This window comes from Cibotium barometz, chromosome 48, assembly GCF_041138505.1.
Source record: "Cibotium barometz isolate CiBa-2024 chromosome 48, ASM4113850v1, whole genome shotgun sequence".
NCBI lineage: Eukaryota > Viridiplantae > Streptophyta > Polypodiopsida > Cyatheales > Cibotiaceae > Cibotium > Cibotium barometz.
Genome location: NC_141093.1, coordinates 15420217 through 15436564, shown reverse-complemented (window position 1 = coordinate 15436564; position 16348 = coordinate 15420217). Strand labels below are relative to the sequence as shown.

The 16348-nt window shown below is 45.3% G+C and overlaps 1 protein-coding gene across 10 annotated transcripts in view; it reads right to left on the bottom strand.

The window, feature by feature from the left end:
* Positions 1-15992, bottom strand: part of LOC147610862 (HAD-superfamily hydrolase, subfamily IG, 5'-nucleotidase) — a 118704-nt gene extending 102712 nt beyond the window's left edge. For 8 of the 10 annotated variants that reach the window (XM_086785492.1, XM_086785494.1, XM_086785496.1 and 5 more), the window contains exon 1: positions 15705-15991. In XM_086785492.1, coding sequence (XP_086641618.1) covers positions 15705-15839 — 135 coding nt within the window. In that variant the 5' untranslated portion in view covers positions 15840-15991. Of the gene's footprint in view, positions 1-15704 lie in introns of all 10 variants that reach the window. The other 2 variants (XM_086785499.1, XM_086785497.1) reach the window with 1 other exon arrangement.
* Positions 15993-16348: the final 356 nt, after the last annotated feature.

Here is a 16348-nt window from a genome sequence, read left to right as displayed (position 1 = left end):
ACCAAAAACTATTTAACAGTTTAAAAGGGATGTAAGCATTCCAGTCACGGATGAGGTCCTCAAAATGCAAAGGCTGGTCAAATACAAACACAGAGCAAGCACCCTCAACAAGGTTGTCAAAGATAACATGGGAAAGACAACCCCGATTGGGTTGAGGCCTATATTAACCATGGGGAGAGGACCTAGGATAAAAGGGATGTGCTAACCCAAGGTCAGCTAAGAATTAGGGTTAGGGCTTAGCTGCGCTTGCAGGCTGATGGGATCCACTTCCGGCGGTCTCCCACACACATAGTCGATGGTCAGATTATTGCGCTCCGAAAAGGTAGTGCATTTTCCTGCTATTTCGAGCTACGATGACAAGAGAGAACCAGAACCTTGGGACCAAAGTGCACCACGCAGTCCATCTAGGGCATCAGGCATGAGTGTACAAGAGATGTTCCAAAAGATGATGCAAGCAATCGCAGAACAGAGTACCAAATTGGAAGAGCAGAAGGCGCCGATACTGGCTCTGGAAGAGCGCACCCGTTCTCCAGCTCCACGTTTTCCGTCTCCTCCATCCTGTCCTTCCGTTTCCCAGATTCCAGATCCTCTACAAAGGGACCCTTTTGAAGGGTCACGACCGCAGCCGAGTTCGATGCTTGAGTTGCAGATGCATGAAATGGACATTTGACAACGTGAAGACGACACCATGCGACGCGTGGAACATGAACGATACCTTGCAGCTTTGGACGCAAGACTGACACCAGCGGCTTCCTCAAGTCATTTTCCCGAGAAAATGAACTTCAGTAAGTATAATGGTATACTCCACCCCACAACTCTTTATTCATGGTTGCATCAATTTAAAGCTTACTTTGCCGCAGTTCGAAGAAGTGATACTGACAAGGTGATCTTAGCTAGTTGGTACTTGGAAGGTGAGGCCATTCCTTGGTGGACCTAGTGCGCTCATGCCCACACCAGATTAGGTGTGGCAGCTTATGTTTGGGACGAGTTTGTCCGTGACCTTAAGCAGCGATTTCTACTGCCCCATTACCTTGAGCAACTCGAAGACGAGTTTAGCGGAGCGCGTCAAAACGCGTAACCAGTCCTTCAGTTTGCCAATAAAATTTCAAACTTATGTTTGCAGTTGGGCTTACCTGATACGGACAAGAAAGGGCGATTCCTTTATGGCCTTGACACACAAATCCAATGGGAGGTGCGTATGTTTAGGCCAGCCACCTTCGAAGACACACTCTCGCTTGCACAGAGTGCTAAAACGAAGCACAATGCCGGAAAGCCCAAGACTTCCTAGTCGGCTACTCCCAAGGCTAACACCTCGGGGGGAAAAGGCCAGAACCAGACAGGGTCTTTCCCAGGACAAAGCATGGGAGCCTCTAGCTCCAAGAACTCGAGAGTTGACCAATGCGCCCAAGCTTACTCCAGACAGAAAAAGCTGAGGCAAGCAAGACCGGTGGCAAGTTGAGTGCTGAGGAGATCGCTCAGTACAAGGAGGGTAGGTGTTTCTTTTGTCATACAAAAGGACACACTTCTCGGGAGTGTCTTAAGAAGACTACCACTCCAAAGACCGCCACCCCAGCCTCCACGGCTTCAGTGGTGAGCCCAGCTTCCACACAAATCCCAATGGCTGTCCCTAGTTCTTCGAATCCCAATGCTTCGGTTGGAGCAATCATTAGCCAGGAGCTCGAAGATAAGCTAAAGAATGCCCATGACCAAGAGTATGAGCGCAACGAATTGCTCAAGACCTTTGGCTACATAGGTGGCCAGAGAGTAGTCGTCTTGTTTGACCGCGGCAGCACAGAGGATGTGGCCACAGAACAGGCCGCTCAACGTGCCCGTTTTGTCCCAACTTCAGTGGACAAGCAAGTTGAGGGTTTTAGCACAGGCATGACGACGAGCGTCAAGTTTGAAGCTCGAGGTGCTAAATTAGTCATTCAGGGCATAGAGTTTGTGCATGATTTTATGGTTGCCTCTCTTGTAGGAGCAGACATAATCTTGGGCATTCAGTAGTTTCACAAGTTCCTTCTTGATGTCAAGTGGGACAAGCACACTTTCCAAATTAGCCGGAATGTGTCCAATGCCCCAGTGACCATTAAGTGTGAGCAAGGAATCCCGAACTTTCCACTCATAAGCCACTTGCAGGCTAAACAAGCAATCAGGAAAGGCACACATTGTGCGATGATTTACATCTAGACTGCCGAAACGGTGGCCAATGCTTCCGAGAAGTATTTGACTCTCCATGAAAACTTCCAGACGATTCTTCTTCGGGACAATCTCCCTCCCTAGCTTCCCCCGTCCAGACCGGAGGGCACAAGATCGACCTCCTCCCAAGCTCGGAACCCCCGAGCAACTTTCCATATCGCCTTTCCAAGGCAATGGAATCGGAGTTGGACCGCTAACTCGAAGAATTATTGCAATCTAGCTTCATCCATCCCAGTGTGTCACCATTTGAAGCATTGATCCATTTGTCAAGAAGAAAGATGGGTCTTCTCAATTGTGTGTTGATTATCGTGCACTCAACAAGCTGACTATCAAAAGTAGATTCCCGATGCCTCAAATAGACTATATTTTGGAGAGGTTGAATAGGGCTAAGGTGTTCTCAAAACTCGATTTGAAGAGTGGGTACCACCAGGTGAGGATTGTTGAGGGAGACATCCCCAGGACAGCCTTCCGTATGGAACGGACCCACTATGAATTTGTGGTCATGTCTTTTGGCTTGACGAACGCCCCAGCCACATTCAACCACATGATGATGCAGGTATTCCGAGAATGGATTAAAAAGTGTGTGTTTATATTTCTAGACGACATACTGGTATTTTCAACTACGGTTGAGCAGCATGACATTGATGTGGAGAAAGTCCTGAAGTTTCTTGAAAGCAACGAGCTCTACGTCAATGAGAAGAAGTCGCAATTTTATTTTGTTCAAGGTTCATTATCTTGGATATATAATTAGTGCAGAAGGCATTAGACTTGATCCGGCCAAGGTGGCCAAGATTGTCAATTGGCAAGTACCACATACTACTTATGACATCAGATTCTTTGTGGGTATATGCCAAGCATACTTCACCCACATAGACAAGTTTTCTGACCTCTCGACTGTGACATGTGAGGGATTGATCGTAGTAATCACAACCTTAGGCTAATTAAACTTCACTTAAGGATGCTTAAGAGAGACAATTGGAGTCAATGCAATGCAATGCAACTATATTAGATGAATGGGTTACAATGATATCTAAATAGATCTATGATGCTGTCCTCGATGAAGATCCTTCTCGGGATGACACGGATAGACTGAATGCTGATGATGAGGACTCTTCCTTGCTCCAATGCTGAGGTCCACCCTTCGATGCTGGCTTCCCTCTATGTAGGAGGTAGGAATGATGCACTATGTGCTGAATATGTTGGCTATACTGTTGATCTACTTCTCCCTTGCTCCATGGATGAGAAACACTGAGGAGAGATGAGACAATGGACCGAATATGCTGCCTATGATGACTATATGCTGGGTGAACTGCTGTCCCGCTGACTTCCCTTGTCTCCTAGGAAGGAAACGCTGAAGATGAGATGACCATGCTGAAATGATGCGCTGCTTATATATGAGAGCATGGTTGCTGGTCGGCCAGTGTGCTGCAGTACCTGATGCAAATAAATGCCCTACATGTTAAGGTACTAATGTTGGTGCCGAAACAGCCCCATATACATGCTTATGTTGATATATGCCTGAATAATACTTGGATTAATGCTGAACTATCCTGATTAATGTTTATGGATGCTTGATGATGCCATGCCACTTGTACACCTGATGGGTGTGCACGTGACATTCCCCTTTGCTAAACTGTTGCTGGGTGGTATACCTGGCAACCTTTTGACGACTCTGTTGTTCCTTCTCCACTGAAACCACTGCCCCCTTCTAACTTCTTCTGTCGGGATTGAGGTCGAATGGGTGTGCACGTGACATCTACGAACCTCACCGATCTGCTAAAGGGTGTCAAGACTAAAAGGCAGCGGATTCGAATGACTCCACGAGCGTTGGAGGCATTCAAGAACCTCAAGGTGGCTTTGTCAGAAGCGCCTTGTCCAGCACTTTCCTCGTGGGACGAGCCGTTCCAAGTGATCTCCGATGCGAGTAACATCGCAATTGGCAGTGTATTACAGCAGAATGGCCATCCAGTGGCTTACGCTTTCCCAGCGACACCGCCCACGTCACGACAGCGTATCAAAAATGGCATGGTCTTGTGGCATCCAATGCGTGTTCCCACTGTGTACTGAATTCCTCGGAACCTATGTACGTGTGCTTCATGTCGTCCAATAAGGTCGAGTCTAGTGGTTTGAATCAAAAGTCACCTGTCTCTTCCAGCTCAAAGCATCGGCCATTGGATTGGCCTTTCTTGGAAGGTACTCAATCATACCACCAAATTTCGGGAATATCTGGCTCCAGCGGTGCTATAGGTCACTCCACCTTGCACCAAGGAAACAACTGGAATGGGTACAGATCCTCTGCGATCACAATATTGTTGCCGATGCCCACGGACAGAATTGAGCTCTTTTCTGAGGAGTGCCGGGTTCGTAGAATACGTTTATCGACCTCTATCTGCTTCTCACCCATTCCTTTCACCATTCCTCCAGCTTGTCTCTCATGTTGCAGCTCGTTGGCTAAATATATCCAATATTAGAGCTATCCGATCACACCCGAACATCATTCTCAAGTGCCTTCTCCAAATTTCTAAGCTGCCCTGGGGAAAGCTCATCATCAAATATGACTATTTCAATGTCAAGTGCACGAGCTTCTGTACGCAATTCTGTAACTTTTCCAGACCCAATGTATGTCCTTGGATTTGGATGATCAAGCTTCTGAAAAGTGGAGCCCACCACCACCATACTCACAAGAGTCATTTTGAAATAGCTCTCACTAGCATAGGTGCCACTAGGTTCACCATCCATGGGCATGAAGATATTATTGAAGGGATCATTCTGCCTATGAGGATACACAAGAACTTTGAATGTGTACAGTATCTTATTAAAGTTCTTCTTGTTTTGCTCATTCCACGATATCTCCAAAGGGTATTCTTCAAAACCAATCCTCATATCATACATGCTCTCACATTTCCATACATATAGAGAGGGGTGTTCCCTACTGCAAGGTCTACTATAAGCATAAGGCTCCATATTTCACACCACACTCATATACAAAAGCTTTGAGACCTGACTCAGCCTCAGCTCGTCTTATTGAACCTCATTTACAATATGAACATATGTACATGGGCATCATATAATGACTCGTCATAGCACTTAATCCCATGCATCTAGATCTGCATTTGATAGTCTCATATGCATGGTTTCACACCATAGACGTGCCATGGCACGACAACGCGATGGTTGGCTTTTCTACAAAGGCCGACTGTGTGTCATGAAGTCGTTCAAGGCAGCTCTTTGTTGGCATTATCATCTCCAGATTGGGCATATAAGTGCATATTTCATGCTGTATCTGGCCAGATTTATGAGGCCATGCATTCATTTTATTTTAGATATTTTTCTACTATTTTTTAGACATTATTCTAGTATTTTTTGCATAGTCGGCCAGCCCACTGTTTTTATGCTGGCCGACCAGCTCTTGTCCAACCTATATATAGGTGGCTTGGGTTTGCATCATTAGCACTTCATTATTCAGCCATTGCTGTTGGTTGTATGCACCTACGGGCAGACCTCGTGCTCTACTTCAGCAGATAACAAGTTTTCTACTTCAGTTCTTTTGCACATGTGCTTCTTTGCAAGATCTATTTTCTGTTTTTCTGTTTTACAGCCATTCTTTCATGGTATCTGAGCTCAGTGTTGCAAAGGGACCTGCGTTTTCTACATCTACTGCTGTAGGCAAAGATCCACCATATCTACATCTACAAAGGAGCTGCGTTTTCTGCTGTGGAGCTGCGTTTTCTGTTGTGGACCTGCGTTTTCTGTTGTGGACTTGCGTTTTATCTTCATTTTAGTGTAATTTTATTATCCCTCTATTTTGCCTCTACTTTGGGAAGCTTTGGAGCTTCACAAATCTCCATCCTCCCTTGGAGATTACCCTCCCCATTTTGGTGGCCAAGATTTCCTTGTGAGCTTCACTTCTTTTTAAAAGAATCAAGCCAAAAACCAAGGGTAAGCCTTAATCCATGGTGTTTTTTCTATCTTGCTCAAATGGTAATCTTCCTCTCAACCTCTCTAATGCTTGGGAAGCTTTTTAATCAATGGTTTTTTCTTGAAATCAAGCTTTTTAGTGATTCATAATGTTTAATTGGATTAATGCTAATCTTTTATGTTTAAATATAATATTTTTGATTAGTAAAACTCTCTTTTTGAAAGATTAATCATATTTGGGTGGCGGAGCTGAAGGAGGGCAGGTCGTCGGGTCCTGTGGTCATCGTCGAGTCGTGTGTGGTCCAGGCGGGCACTGCAACGCACATAGGCTACAGGCAGGCAGGCGCTACTGCGCACATAGTCTACAGGTAAGCGGGCGCTGCGGTGCGCATGGGCTACAGCCAGGTGGGAGGCTCTTTGTAGTATGGGCGTCAAGCTGCGCGTACGGGGGGGGCAGGCGGCTGTGCAATGGGCGACCAGGCGAGCTACAATCAGCTACCGGCGCCAGGTGGCTGCAACCAGGCAGGTGTCAAGTGGGAGGCTCTCTACGCCAGGTGGTTGCACATATGGGCTCCAGCGGTGAGGCGCTGCGTTTTCCACAGAGGTGCTACGTTTTCCACAAAGGTGCTGCGTTTTCAGCCTGAGATCTGCGTTTTTAGATCTCAGCCCCGTATTTTGGTGCTACAACAGGGTTTTAACCCAGGGGAGTCATTTCTTACCTCTCCTTTTGGTTTCCCACCCTCCCATCCATTCTTCTCCTTCCTTTCTCTTGGCTGCACTCAGCTTTCGAGGAGGAGTTTGTTGATTTTCTGATCAGCTTTGTTGAAGAGGAGGATTCTGCTACGTTATCAGAGGATATGACTTCTGGTCATAGTCATTCTTCTCTCTCGGGGATTCTCTTTTCTTCTCCCCGATCCCAAGCCCCAACTTCACAGGCTTCTTCTTCCCAGCTTCCTGTTTCTCTACCTTATTCCCAGATTCCTGCTTCTTTTCCATCCATATTCCCCACCAGCACCACTTCTCTTGTTTCTCCCCTCCCAAAAAGCCTCATCCCAACCCCTTCCCATGTGCCATCCTATTCACCCCCTCAAGTGAGTGATTCCATGAAGCTGACTGCTACCATACTTGGTCGTTTTATACGCAATTGCTTCTTGAAGGAGTAGGTGTGTGGCCCTCTGTCACCACTCCTCACTTGGTAGATCCCACGTTTCGTGGAGTTTTGGATGCACGGGCCCGTCTCATCATCATTCATCGTATGACACCATCTATCCAGGCACAATTCATATCTTCTCGAAGTGATGCCAGTCAGATGTGGAATGAGATTCAGAGGAGGTTTGGGAGAGTATCTTCCGTGAAGACTGCTAAGTTGGAGGCGGATCTTGAGAAGATTACCATCAGTGACTCAGATAATATCATTGATAAGATTGGGGAATTCACAAGGATCAAGAGGCAGCTTGAGGAGTATGGGAGCTCAATCAACAACCCGATCCATAAACTGCTTGGTAAGCTGCCATCATCCTTTGACTCTTTCAAAGATCACATCTACTTCCGTGAGCCTCTCCCCCCTTTTGAGGAAGTCGTGAGTTATCTCCACGACAAGTGCATACTTCGCAGAAAAGGCAAGTTAGAGTCTGCTTTTGTTGCCTCTAACAAGGGCAAGGACAAAGACAAAGGCGGAAAAGGGAACTCCAACAACAAGCAGAAAGTCACCACAAAGTCATCTTCTAACGACAACGATTCTGACAGCAACAAGGGTTCCAGGATGAAGGAATCTTGTGAGTTTTGTGGCCGACTTGGTCATTCTGAGGCCAAATGTTTTGCCAGACAAGCTGCTTCCCGCAAAGCTAAAGCCAAAGCTAAAGCAAAACAAAAGTCCTCCTTCGATGGCTCAGACACTTCACCCACGACAGATGGTTCGGATACTTTGCCAACGACAGAGGAGGGTACGAAGTCTCATGCTAAGATGGTTTTTCTTGCTGTCTATGATCCCCCTGTTCTTTCATCTTCACAGGAGCAGGATGAGTCCATCCTGGTGGTCACAAAGGAGACTTCTGATTCAGAAGTCAATGCCCTATCCGCAACAGAGGATTATTTACAGGAGTTTCTGATACAGACCTTATCAGTTCCTCTAATCCCTTTGGATGAGTATCTCCCTTCCCTTGTGTTGTTTCATGCTGATGCTATTATTGCAGATTTTCTCTCGTCTCTTTCAGAGGAGGATAGTGGTTCTTCTACTAGGCAAGTGGAAAATTTTGCCAAGATATCCTCACATATTCTCGAGCTTCCTACTTTGGCAGTTGCTTCTCAGTTGCTTCTCCTTCCTATGTTTCAGAGGAGGCATCTTCCACTATCTTGGAGCCTGTCCCTACTTTGAACCTGGCAACTTCTACTATCACTGATGATCAGTTTGTTCCAGTGGTTGTTTCATTTCCTTCTTTTTCAGAGGAGGAGTCTACTTCGGTCCCGATACTTGTTGCATGTGCAGAGGAGGTACCATCTATGGTTCCATCTCCTGAGGGCTTCTCTCTTCAGATTGATCCTATCGTTTCGTCTTCGATATCTTCTCGATCTTCTCGTGGCTTCTTCCGAAGACCTTCTCAGTATTCAGATGTACCATATCTTCGCGAGCTTTGTGCCTTTTATGAGAAGGTTGTTCCTTTCAGACTCTTTGGAGGTCTTTCTTCAACGTGCTGGAGTCGGTCCACCCATTTGGTGCTGAAGAGGAGGTGTTGGCATTATCATCTCCAGATTGGGCATATATGTGCATATTTCATGCTTTATCTGGCCAGATTTATGAGGCCATGCATTCATTTTATTTTAGATATTTTTTTGCTATTTTTTAGACATTATTCTAGTATTTTTTGCATAGTCGGCTAGCCCACTGTTTTTATGCTGGCCGACCAGCTCTTGTCCAACCTTATAGGTGGCTTGGGTTTGCATCATTAGCACTTCATTATTCAGCCATTGCTGTTGGTTGTATGCACCTACGGGCAGCTCTCGTGCTCTACTTCAACAGATAACAAGTTTTCTACTTCAGTTCTTTTGCACATGTGCTTCTTTGCAAGATCTATTTGCTGTTTTTCTGTTTTACAGCCATTCTTTCACTCTTCTCCATGACGCCCATGACGCCGTTATTGGTGGTTATCGGGGCATGAATTCAACTTCGAAGAAGTTAGAACGGCAATATTATTGGCCAAAGATAAGGCGAGATGTATTTGCACATGTGCAACAATGTGATATTTGTCAAAAGGTGAAAGCTCCTCGTGGGAAGAAGATAGGGTTGTTACAGCCCTTACCAATTCTTGAGGGACCTTTTCAAGATATATCGATAGATTTTGTCACAAATTTGCCTCCCAATCCGGGTAAGCATAATACTCACTGCTTGATTATAGTTGATAGATTTAGCAAATTTGTTATACTTATTGCAAATTTATTATACTTATTCCATGCAAGGCCAATGTGACTACCGAAGATGTTGCCCATTTGTTCATTTGGCATTGGTACCCGATTGGCAGGATCCCTAGGACCATAGTGTCAGACCAAGATGCCAAGTTTACCAGTCATTTTTGGAGGGCATTGTTTGATGACTTTGGTACTAAATTGAATTTTTCCAGTGCATTTCACCCATAGACGGACGGCCAGACAAAAATATACAACAAGTTGGCCTTTGATGTGCTGAAGTGTTATGTCCACGATCAAACAGGTAAGTGGGAATAGTATTTGCCTTTAGTTCAAGCTATTTTGAATGATTCTTTTTCTTCAGCTATTGGTAGGACTCCATATGAAGCAACGTTTGAAAGACCATTCCAGTCGCTATTGACCAGGACCTCGTCTTCAGTACCTGAAGCAAACAAATTGACGAAATCTTACCAGAAGATTTTGGAGTCGGTAAAAGATAGGTTGGCTAAAGCGCAGGAGGCCTACACTTGACAGGACAACAAAGACCGAAGGGATATGAAGTTTTCAGAAGGTGATTGGGTTTATCTTCAAATCATGAAGCAAAGGTTGAAACATGTGGGCAAGCGATGCCCAAAATTGTCATTTAGAAACTTCGGACCTTTTCCCATCCAGAGAAAGATTAACGAGGTTTCAATGGAGTTGAAGCTACCTCCGAGTTGGACTATACACGATGTGTTCCATGTCAATTGGTTAAAACCATATGCAAGTTCGATCCCTTCAGAAGTGAAAGACAAAGCAAAACCAAGAACCAGATATCATTGATGAAGCTGAAGTGATGGTTGCAGAACAAATCCTTTTGCACCGCTTCAAGCATGGCTCAAGCAAAAGACAGACAATTTCCTCAAAGTTTCAAGACCGAGGGACCGACGAAGCCGTATGGCTTGACAAAGAGTTCTTCGACGACCATCCGACTTTATTGATAGACTATTTGGAGGCTATGCAGCTGTAACACGTGGAAGCTCTGGAGGTCTTCTTTCAGCCCTAAACACCATTGAGAACATGCTGATGCAAAAACGCAGACAGAAGGGAGAGTAGAGAGAGAGAGAGAGAGATATAGCTGGAAATTCAATATATTCCTATGGTACAAAAAGGTACCTAACTCTGCAGCCCTAGGCTGCCTTCATACAAAAGGTGAACATCACCCAAAATCTTGTCCTATACTGAGACCCATTCCATAAAGGAATGAATGATTTACAATGATTAGCAAACTGCCTATTTATAGGCCTTCTGGACAAATGAAACGCTGGCCGACGACTACTGTCGGACCAGCCGACTGGGCATGATCTTCAATAACTGCTGGTCGGGCTGCGTTCTCTCCATAAACTGAAGCGCCTACTGCCCGCCTCTGAACTCGTACGACCAACAGTCTCCTGTGTCAGCCAACAGCACTTCCCATGCTTTTCCATGCCCTTGCTCCAAGTCCAAACTAGTCTCTTCAGCACCTTATGCTCCAATTTTTGGTTCTAATGGTCTTTTTCTTGGCTGCCCCTTCTGGATTAGCCTCTAAGAATGGTCATGGCATTTCTTGCACATGACAGCAGCTTCCGTCAAGTTAAGCAAAAAGGGATGTCGTGTGCATCCCACACTTGGATGCCACGTAGACATATCTAAACAAGAAGGTGCAGGACCTGGAGTGGAAAACCGGTCCCATGTGAGCCCAGTCCGAGACAAGTCAGCCAGGGTTCCACTCCATGCATCCGAGGTCAAGTGTGTATTGTCCTGCACATGAAGTAGTGCCAATCCGCGTTGTGAGTCTCCCTCCGGAACGATGTCAGTTGCTCTGTGTGTTCGGTCTGCGACCAGATGCCAGACCTTTGTGCAGAGCTTAGGTTTGCTTTTAGTGTGGGCATGGGGAAGGCTATAAGCCACCCCTGGGCCAGGAAGGCCCCAGGCTTGCCCACCAGCCCTACTGTGGGCTAGGCAGGCTGTCGACCAGCCCTAGGGGCCTGGCCAGACAGCCAACATGGCTATAAGCCCTACCCAGCAAGTCGGCCAGGTGTGGGAGGCAATCCCACACCCATGCGCAGGGCTGCCTAGCAGCCTGGGCATTGTCCATGTCATGCGCAAGTGGCCAGCATAGTTTAGGTGTGAAAACGTTGAGTTTTATTAGCATAAATTGCTAGTCATGAGCATATTTGCTGCTGGACGACTTCAATAAGCTAGCTGACCAGGGCTAATGCAGGGGTATATAAAGCCCAGCCATAATTCAATTCATTCATCTCATATTTCACAAAGTGTTGCAGCTACTCCAGGGCCCGGTGTAACACGCGGACGCTCTAGGGGTCTTCTTTCAGCCCAAACACTCCTAGAAACATGCTGATACAAAACACATATATGAAGAGAGTAGAGAGAGAGAGAGATATATGCTGGAAATTCAGTATATTAATATAGTACAAAAAGGTACTCCTAATCTACAGCCCTTGGCTGCCTTCATAAAAGGTGAACATCACCAAAATCTTCCCTATCTGGGACCCTAAGGACCCAACTCCTAAGTGAGTTCATGGTCTAACACAATGAGCACCTTGGCCTTCTATAGCCTCTTGAACTACTTGGAGTGCTGGCCGACCAGCAGTCAGCCAGCCCACTGGACAAAATAATCATAAAATCCATAAACGCAGATGCGCCTATAGCCGTCTCAGCCGACAGCTCCTGGAGTCTTATCTGGTTTAGCCGACAGTTCTGTCATGCAACCGACAGTGCATCCTAGTCCTTCTCCAAGTCCACACTAGCTAATCTCCACTGTGTGCTCATAAATCCTAGTTCTATCTGATTCTCATACTCTTTATCTGGCTGCCTCTTCTCGACCAAGAATGTCCATGGCATCTTTCATGCACATGACACCCGGACAGCCAAGCAAGAAGCTAACGCAAGGGTGAAGGTTGAAGGTCAAGGGCAGAGATTTATCTTAGCCAAAACAGGTCAAGTCAGTCTTTTATTTTCAGATTTTGCATCATTCTAATAAAAGCAAATACACCATTCATGGTGGGGGCCCTACAGAGGGTATTCGGGACCCAATACTATGTCCTCTTCTCCCTCTCTCTCTCTCTATTTTCTACACATTTACTTTCAGTTTTGTGTGTTATTCTCGTCATGAACGATTGCTGATTTCTGAGTATTGAAGTTACCGATCTACCCCGAAGCTTCCGCATGTCCAAAGAGGTGTTGGACATGTCATCTCCAGTTACTTCATTTTATGCCACTTTTTATCCAGATATTTATCTACTATTTTTAGGGATTTTTCCCATATTTCTTAGGCTATTTAGGCATTTTTATTTGTCATGGACATTTGTCCTCCAATGCTACTGGCCGACTACTCTACATGAGATGTTTATAAGCATGGCCATTGTGCCTTCATTTATTCATTCAATACATTCAATATTTCAGTTTCAAGCTCAAGCGTTGGATCTCTCTTGGCTGTCTACTCTCTTATGTGATCTCTATTTGCTTCTCCTTCACATTTACATTTTCTCACATTAATGATTTATAAGACATGATTAAAGACATAACACTCAAAGTAAGATGCTTACCGCAAAAAGCTGTGTGTTTGCATTAAGATACAAGGTCTTGTTAAATACAAGGTCATGTTAAATAGGGCCTAAAGAGGTACAAATGAAGAGACACATCCCTGACAAAAGGGTGTGACTCTTGAATGAATAGTTATGTCCTTTGGACATAGAGATGTGTCCCTTTAAATAGACCTGTCCTTTGGTGATGACCCATGTGACAAGGTATGACCCTACATTGGTGACCCTTCAATGATTAAGAGTAATTAAGAGAGATCAAGTCACAATCATGACACACAAGAAGTCCTCGTCCACTAGTCCAACCACATCACCTACCGTAAACGCCACCATTTGCGACTGCCCATGTACTCACTACTTTGTTTAATACTTTGTAATCATCAATCCGTTAGGATCTTGAATGTAACTAACAGGCACAGACATACAAGCGACGTGCAAAGTTAGAAACAGTTAATGAGTAAGGAGTAGCAAATGGTGAGTATTCAACTAACAGAGAGAAGTAGACACTCACTCACTCACTCCATGGTGTATCTGATACAATAATGTACAGTAGTTCTCTTGCAATCTTCTCTTACACATAATAGTACATTCATGTGCATTTGCTTTAACTGTGTAATCTTCTTTCACTACATCTTCTTAGTCTCTTTCATTAGATTGTCATGGTACTTCTCTACGTGTATAGGCACGTCAACAACCGCCGCATTGTCCAACTAGCGATCCTGCATGCCTGCATTGACGGCTTCTATGTCTCTGATTGGGATGTCTATGCATTGCACCTAGCACTTCTAAGTCCAACCATTGTCCATTAATTCTGAGCATGAGAAAGCCTGGGCAACATGAATCTTCACCCCGTGTGCGCATCCCTGAGCACTTTTACTCGGATGACGAGCTCTCCCACCAGGTGATTGTGTCAGTAAAGGGCTGCTATGAGTCATATGTGAGGGATCCGTACCATAGATGATGGTTGCATAAGTCATGACTCATATGCCAGGGTTCCATAACCATAATGGTCACAGACTCACATGGATCATAAGTCATCTGTGAGCATTTCATACCCTTGGGTTGCTCATGGGCCATATCTACATGGATGATGAGTTATATGTGAGGTTTCCAGCCATATCTGAAAGTTCCATACCCATAGGTAAAGCCAACCTGGATGATGAGTTATATGTGAAGGTTCCATACCCATAAGCATAGGTCATGGCTCTGACACATAGATGAGGGCTGCATGACCATAGGTAATGGTTGCATTAGGTGATCTTGAATGTAGCTAACAGGCATAGACATACAAGCGACGTGCAAACTTAGAAACAGTTAATGAGTAAGGAGTAGCAAATGGTGAGTATTCAACTAACAGAGAGAAGTAGACACTCACTCATTCACTCCATGGGGTATCTGATACAATAATGTACGGTAGTTCTCTTGCAATCTTGTCTTACACATAATAGCACATTCATGTGCATCTGCTTTAACTGTGTAATCTTCTTTCACTACATCTTCTTAGTCTCTTTCATTAGATTGTCATGGTACTTCTCTGCGTGTATGTGCACGTCAACAACCGCCGCATTATCCAACTAGCCATCCTGCATGCCTGCATCGATGGCTTCTATGTCTCTGATTGGGTTCTTGACAAGGGAGAATGTCCATGCATTGCACCTAGCACTTCTAAGTCCAACCATTGTCCATTAATTCTGAGCACGAGAAAGCGTGGGCAACATGAATCTTCACCCCGTGTGCGCATCCCTGAGCACTTTTACTCGGATGACGAGCTCTCCCACCAGGTGATTGTGTCGGTAAAGGGCTGCTATGAGTCATATGTGAGGGATCCATACCATAGATGATGGTTGCATAAGTCATGACTCATATTCGAGAGTTCCATAACCATAATGGTCACAGACTCACATGGATCATAAGTCATCTGTGAGCATTTCATACCCTTGGGTTGCTCATGGGCCGTATCTACATGGATGATGAGTTATATGTGAGGTTTCCAGCCATATCTGAAAGTTCCATACCCATAGGTAAGGCCAACCTGGATGATGCGTTATATGTGAAGGTTCCATACCCATAAGCATAGGTCATGGCTCTGACACATAGGTGAGGGCTGCATGACCATAGGTAATGGTTGCATTAGGTGATGGTCACATGGATCTTGAGTCGTATGTGAGAGTTCCATACCCCTAGGTGGGTCATGGATCATAGGTAATTCTCGTGTGCATCATGTGAAGGTTACATACCCATAGGTAATGGTCACATGCGGCCAAAGTTATGGTCCCGGGTAAGGGCAACGTGGATGATGAGTTATATGTGAGGGTTCCAGCTATATCTGAATGGTCAATACCCACAGGTCATGGCTCTGACAGCTCCATGCCCATGGTCCACATGGATCATGAGTCATATGTTCCCCACCCCTAGGTGGGTGACGGATCATATGTAATTCATGGGTAATCATCACGTACAACATGTGAAATGGTCGCATGCGGCCAATCATACGTTGGGTTCCATACCCATAGGTTATGGTCCGTAATAGAGAGTACTTTGGATGGCTAACTGAGAAAAAAAAACTTAATACAGCAGGATTCAGAAGCATAAGGGTGTGTAGAGCCATGCCTCTTCGTGTTGGGGGTCTTTGATTCGAGAAGCGCGGAGCCGTTTGGAGCTAAGGGTCCTCATTTGCCTGGCCAAGGTCGGAATGCGGACTCGGTTGGCGTTCATTTTGCTGCTTCGACGGAGAGAGCTGCGCATCCGAATCAGGCACACACGAGTGAAGCGTGTATGCTCCCGGATTGCATCATCGTAACAAGAACTACGGGCCACGATACCTACATTAGTGTAAGCCAGTGATCAAGAGAGGAGGCGTGGAGGAAGGGAGATCGCGAGGGAAGCGCTCGCTCGTCAATTTTATAAATACCCATTTTCAATATATATTGGGCCCTTTTATTTCTTTTTGTATTTTCTACACCTAAGATTGAAAAATATCATCGAAATTTCAGTTAGCCTTGTCTTTTCAATAGCTTAGATTGAAAAATATCGTTTGAAACTATGCCTTCCGGTTGAAAACCGATTGATGTTGTGTAGATTTTTTGAAGGAAAACTTTGCCAAGGTCAAGATATCTCCTTACTATCACTTGTTAAGAAAAATGTTTTCCTCTAGCATGTCCTAGACACACACTTGTGCACATGCTCAATCCCTCTCCACACACACAAACACCCGCACGTGCACACCCCTCTACCCACACGTGCACACTCTCTTA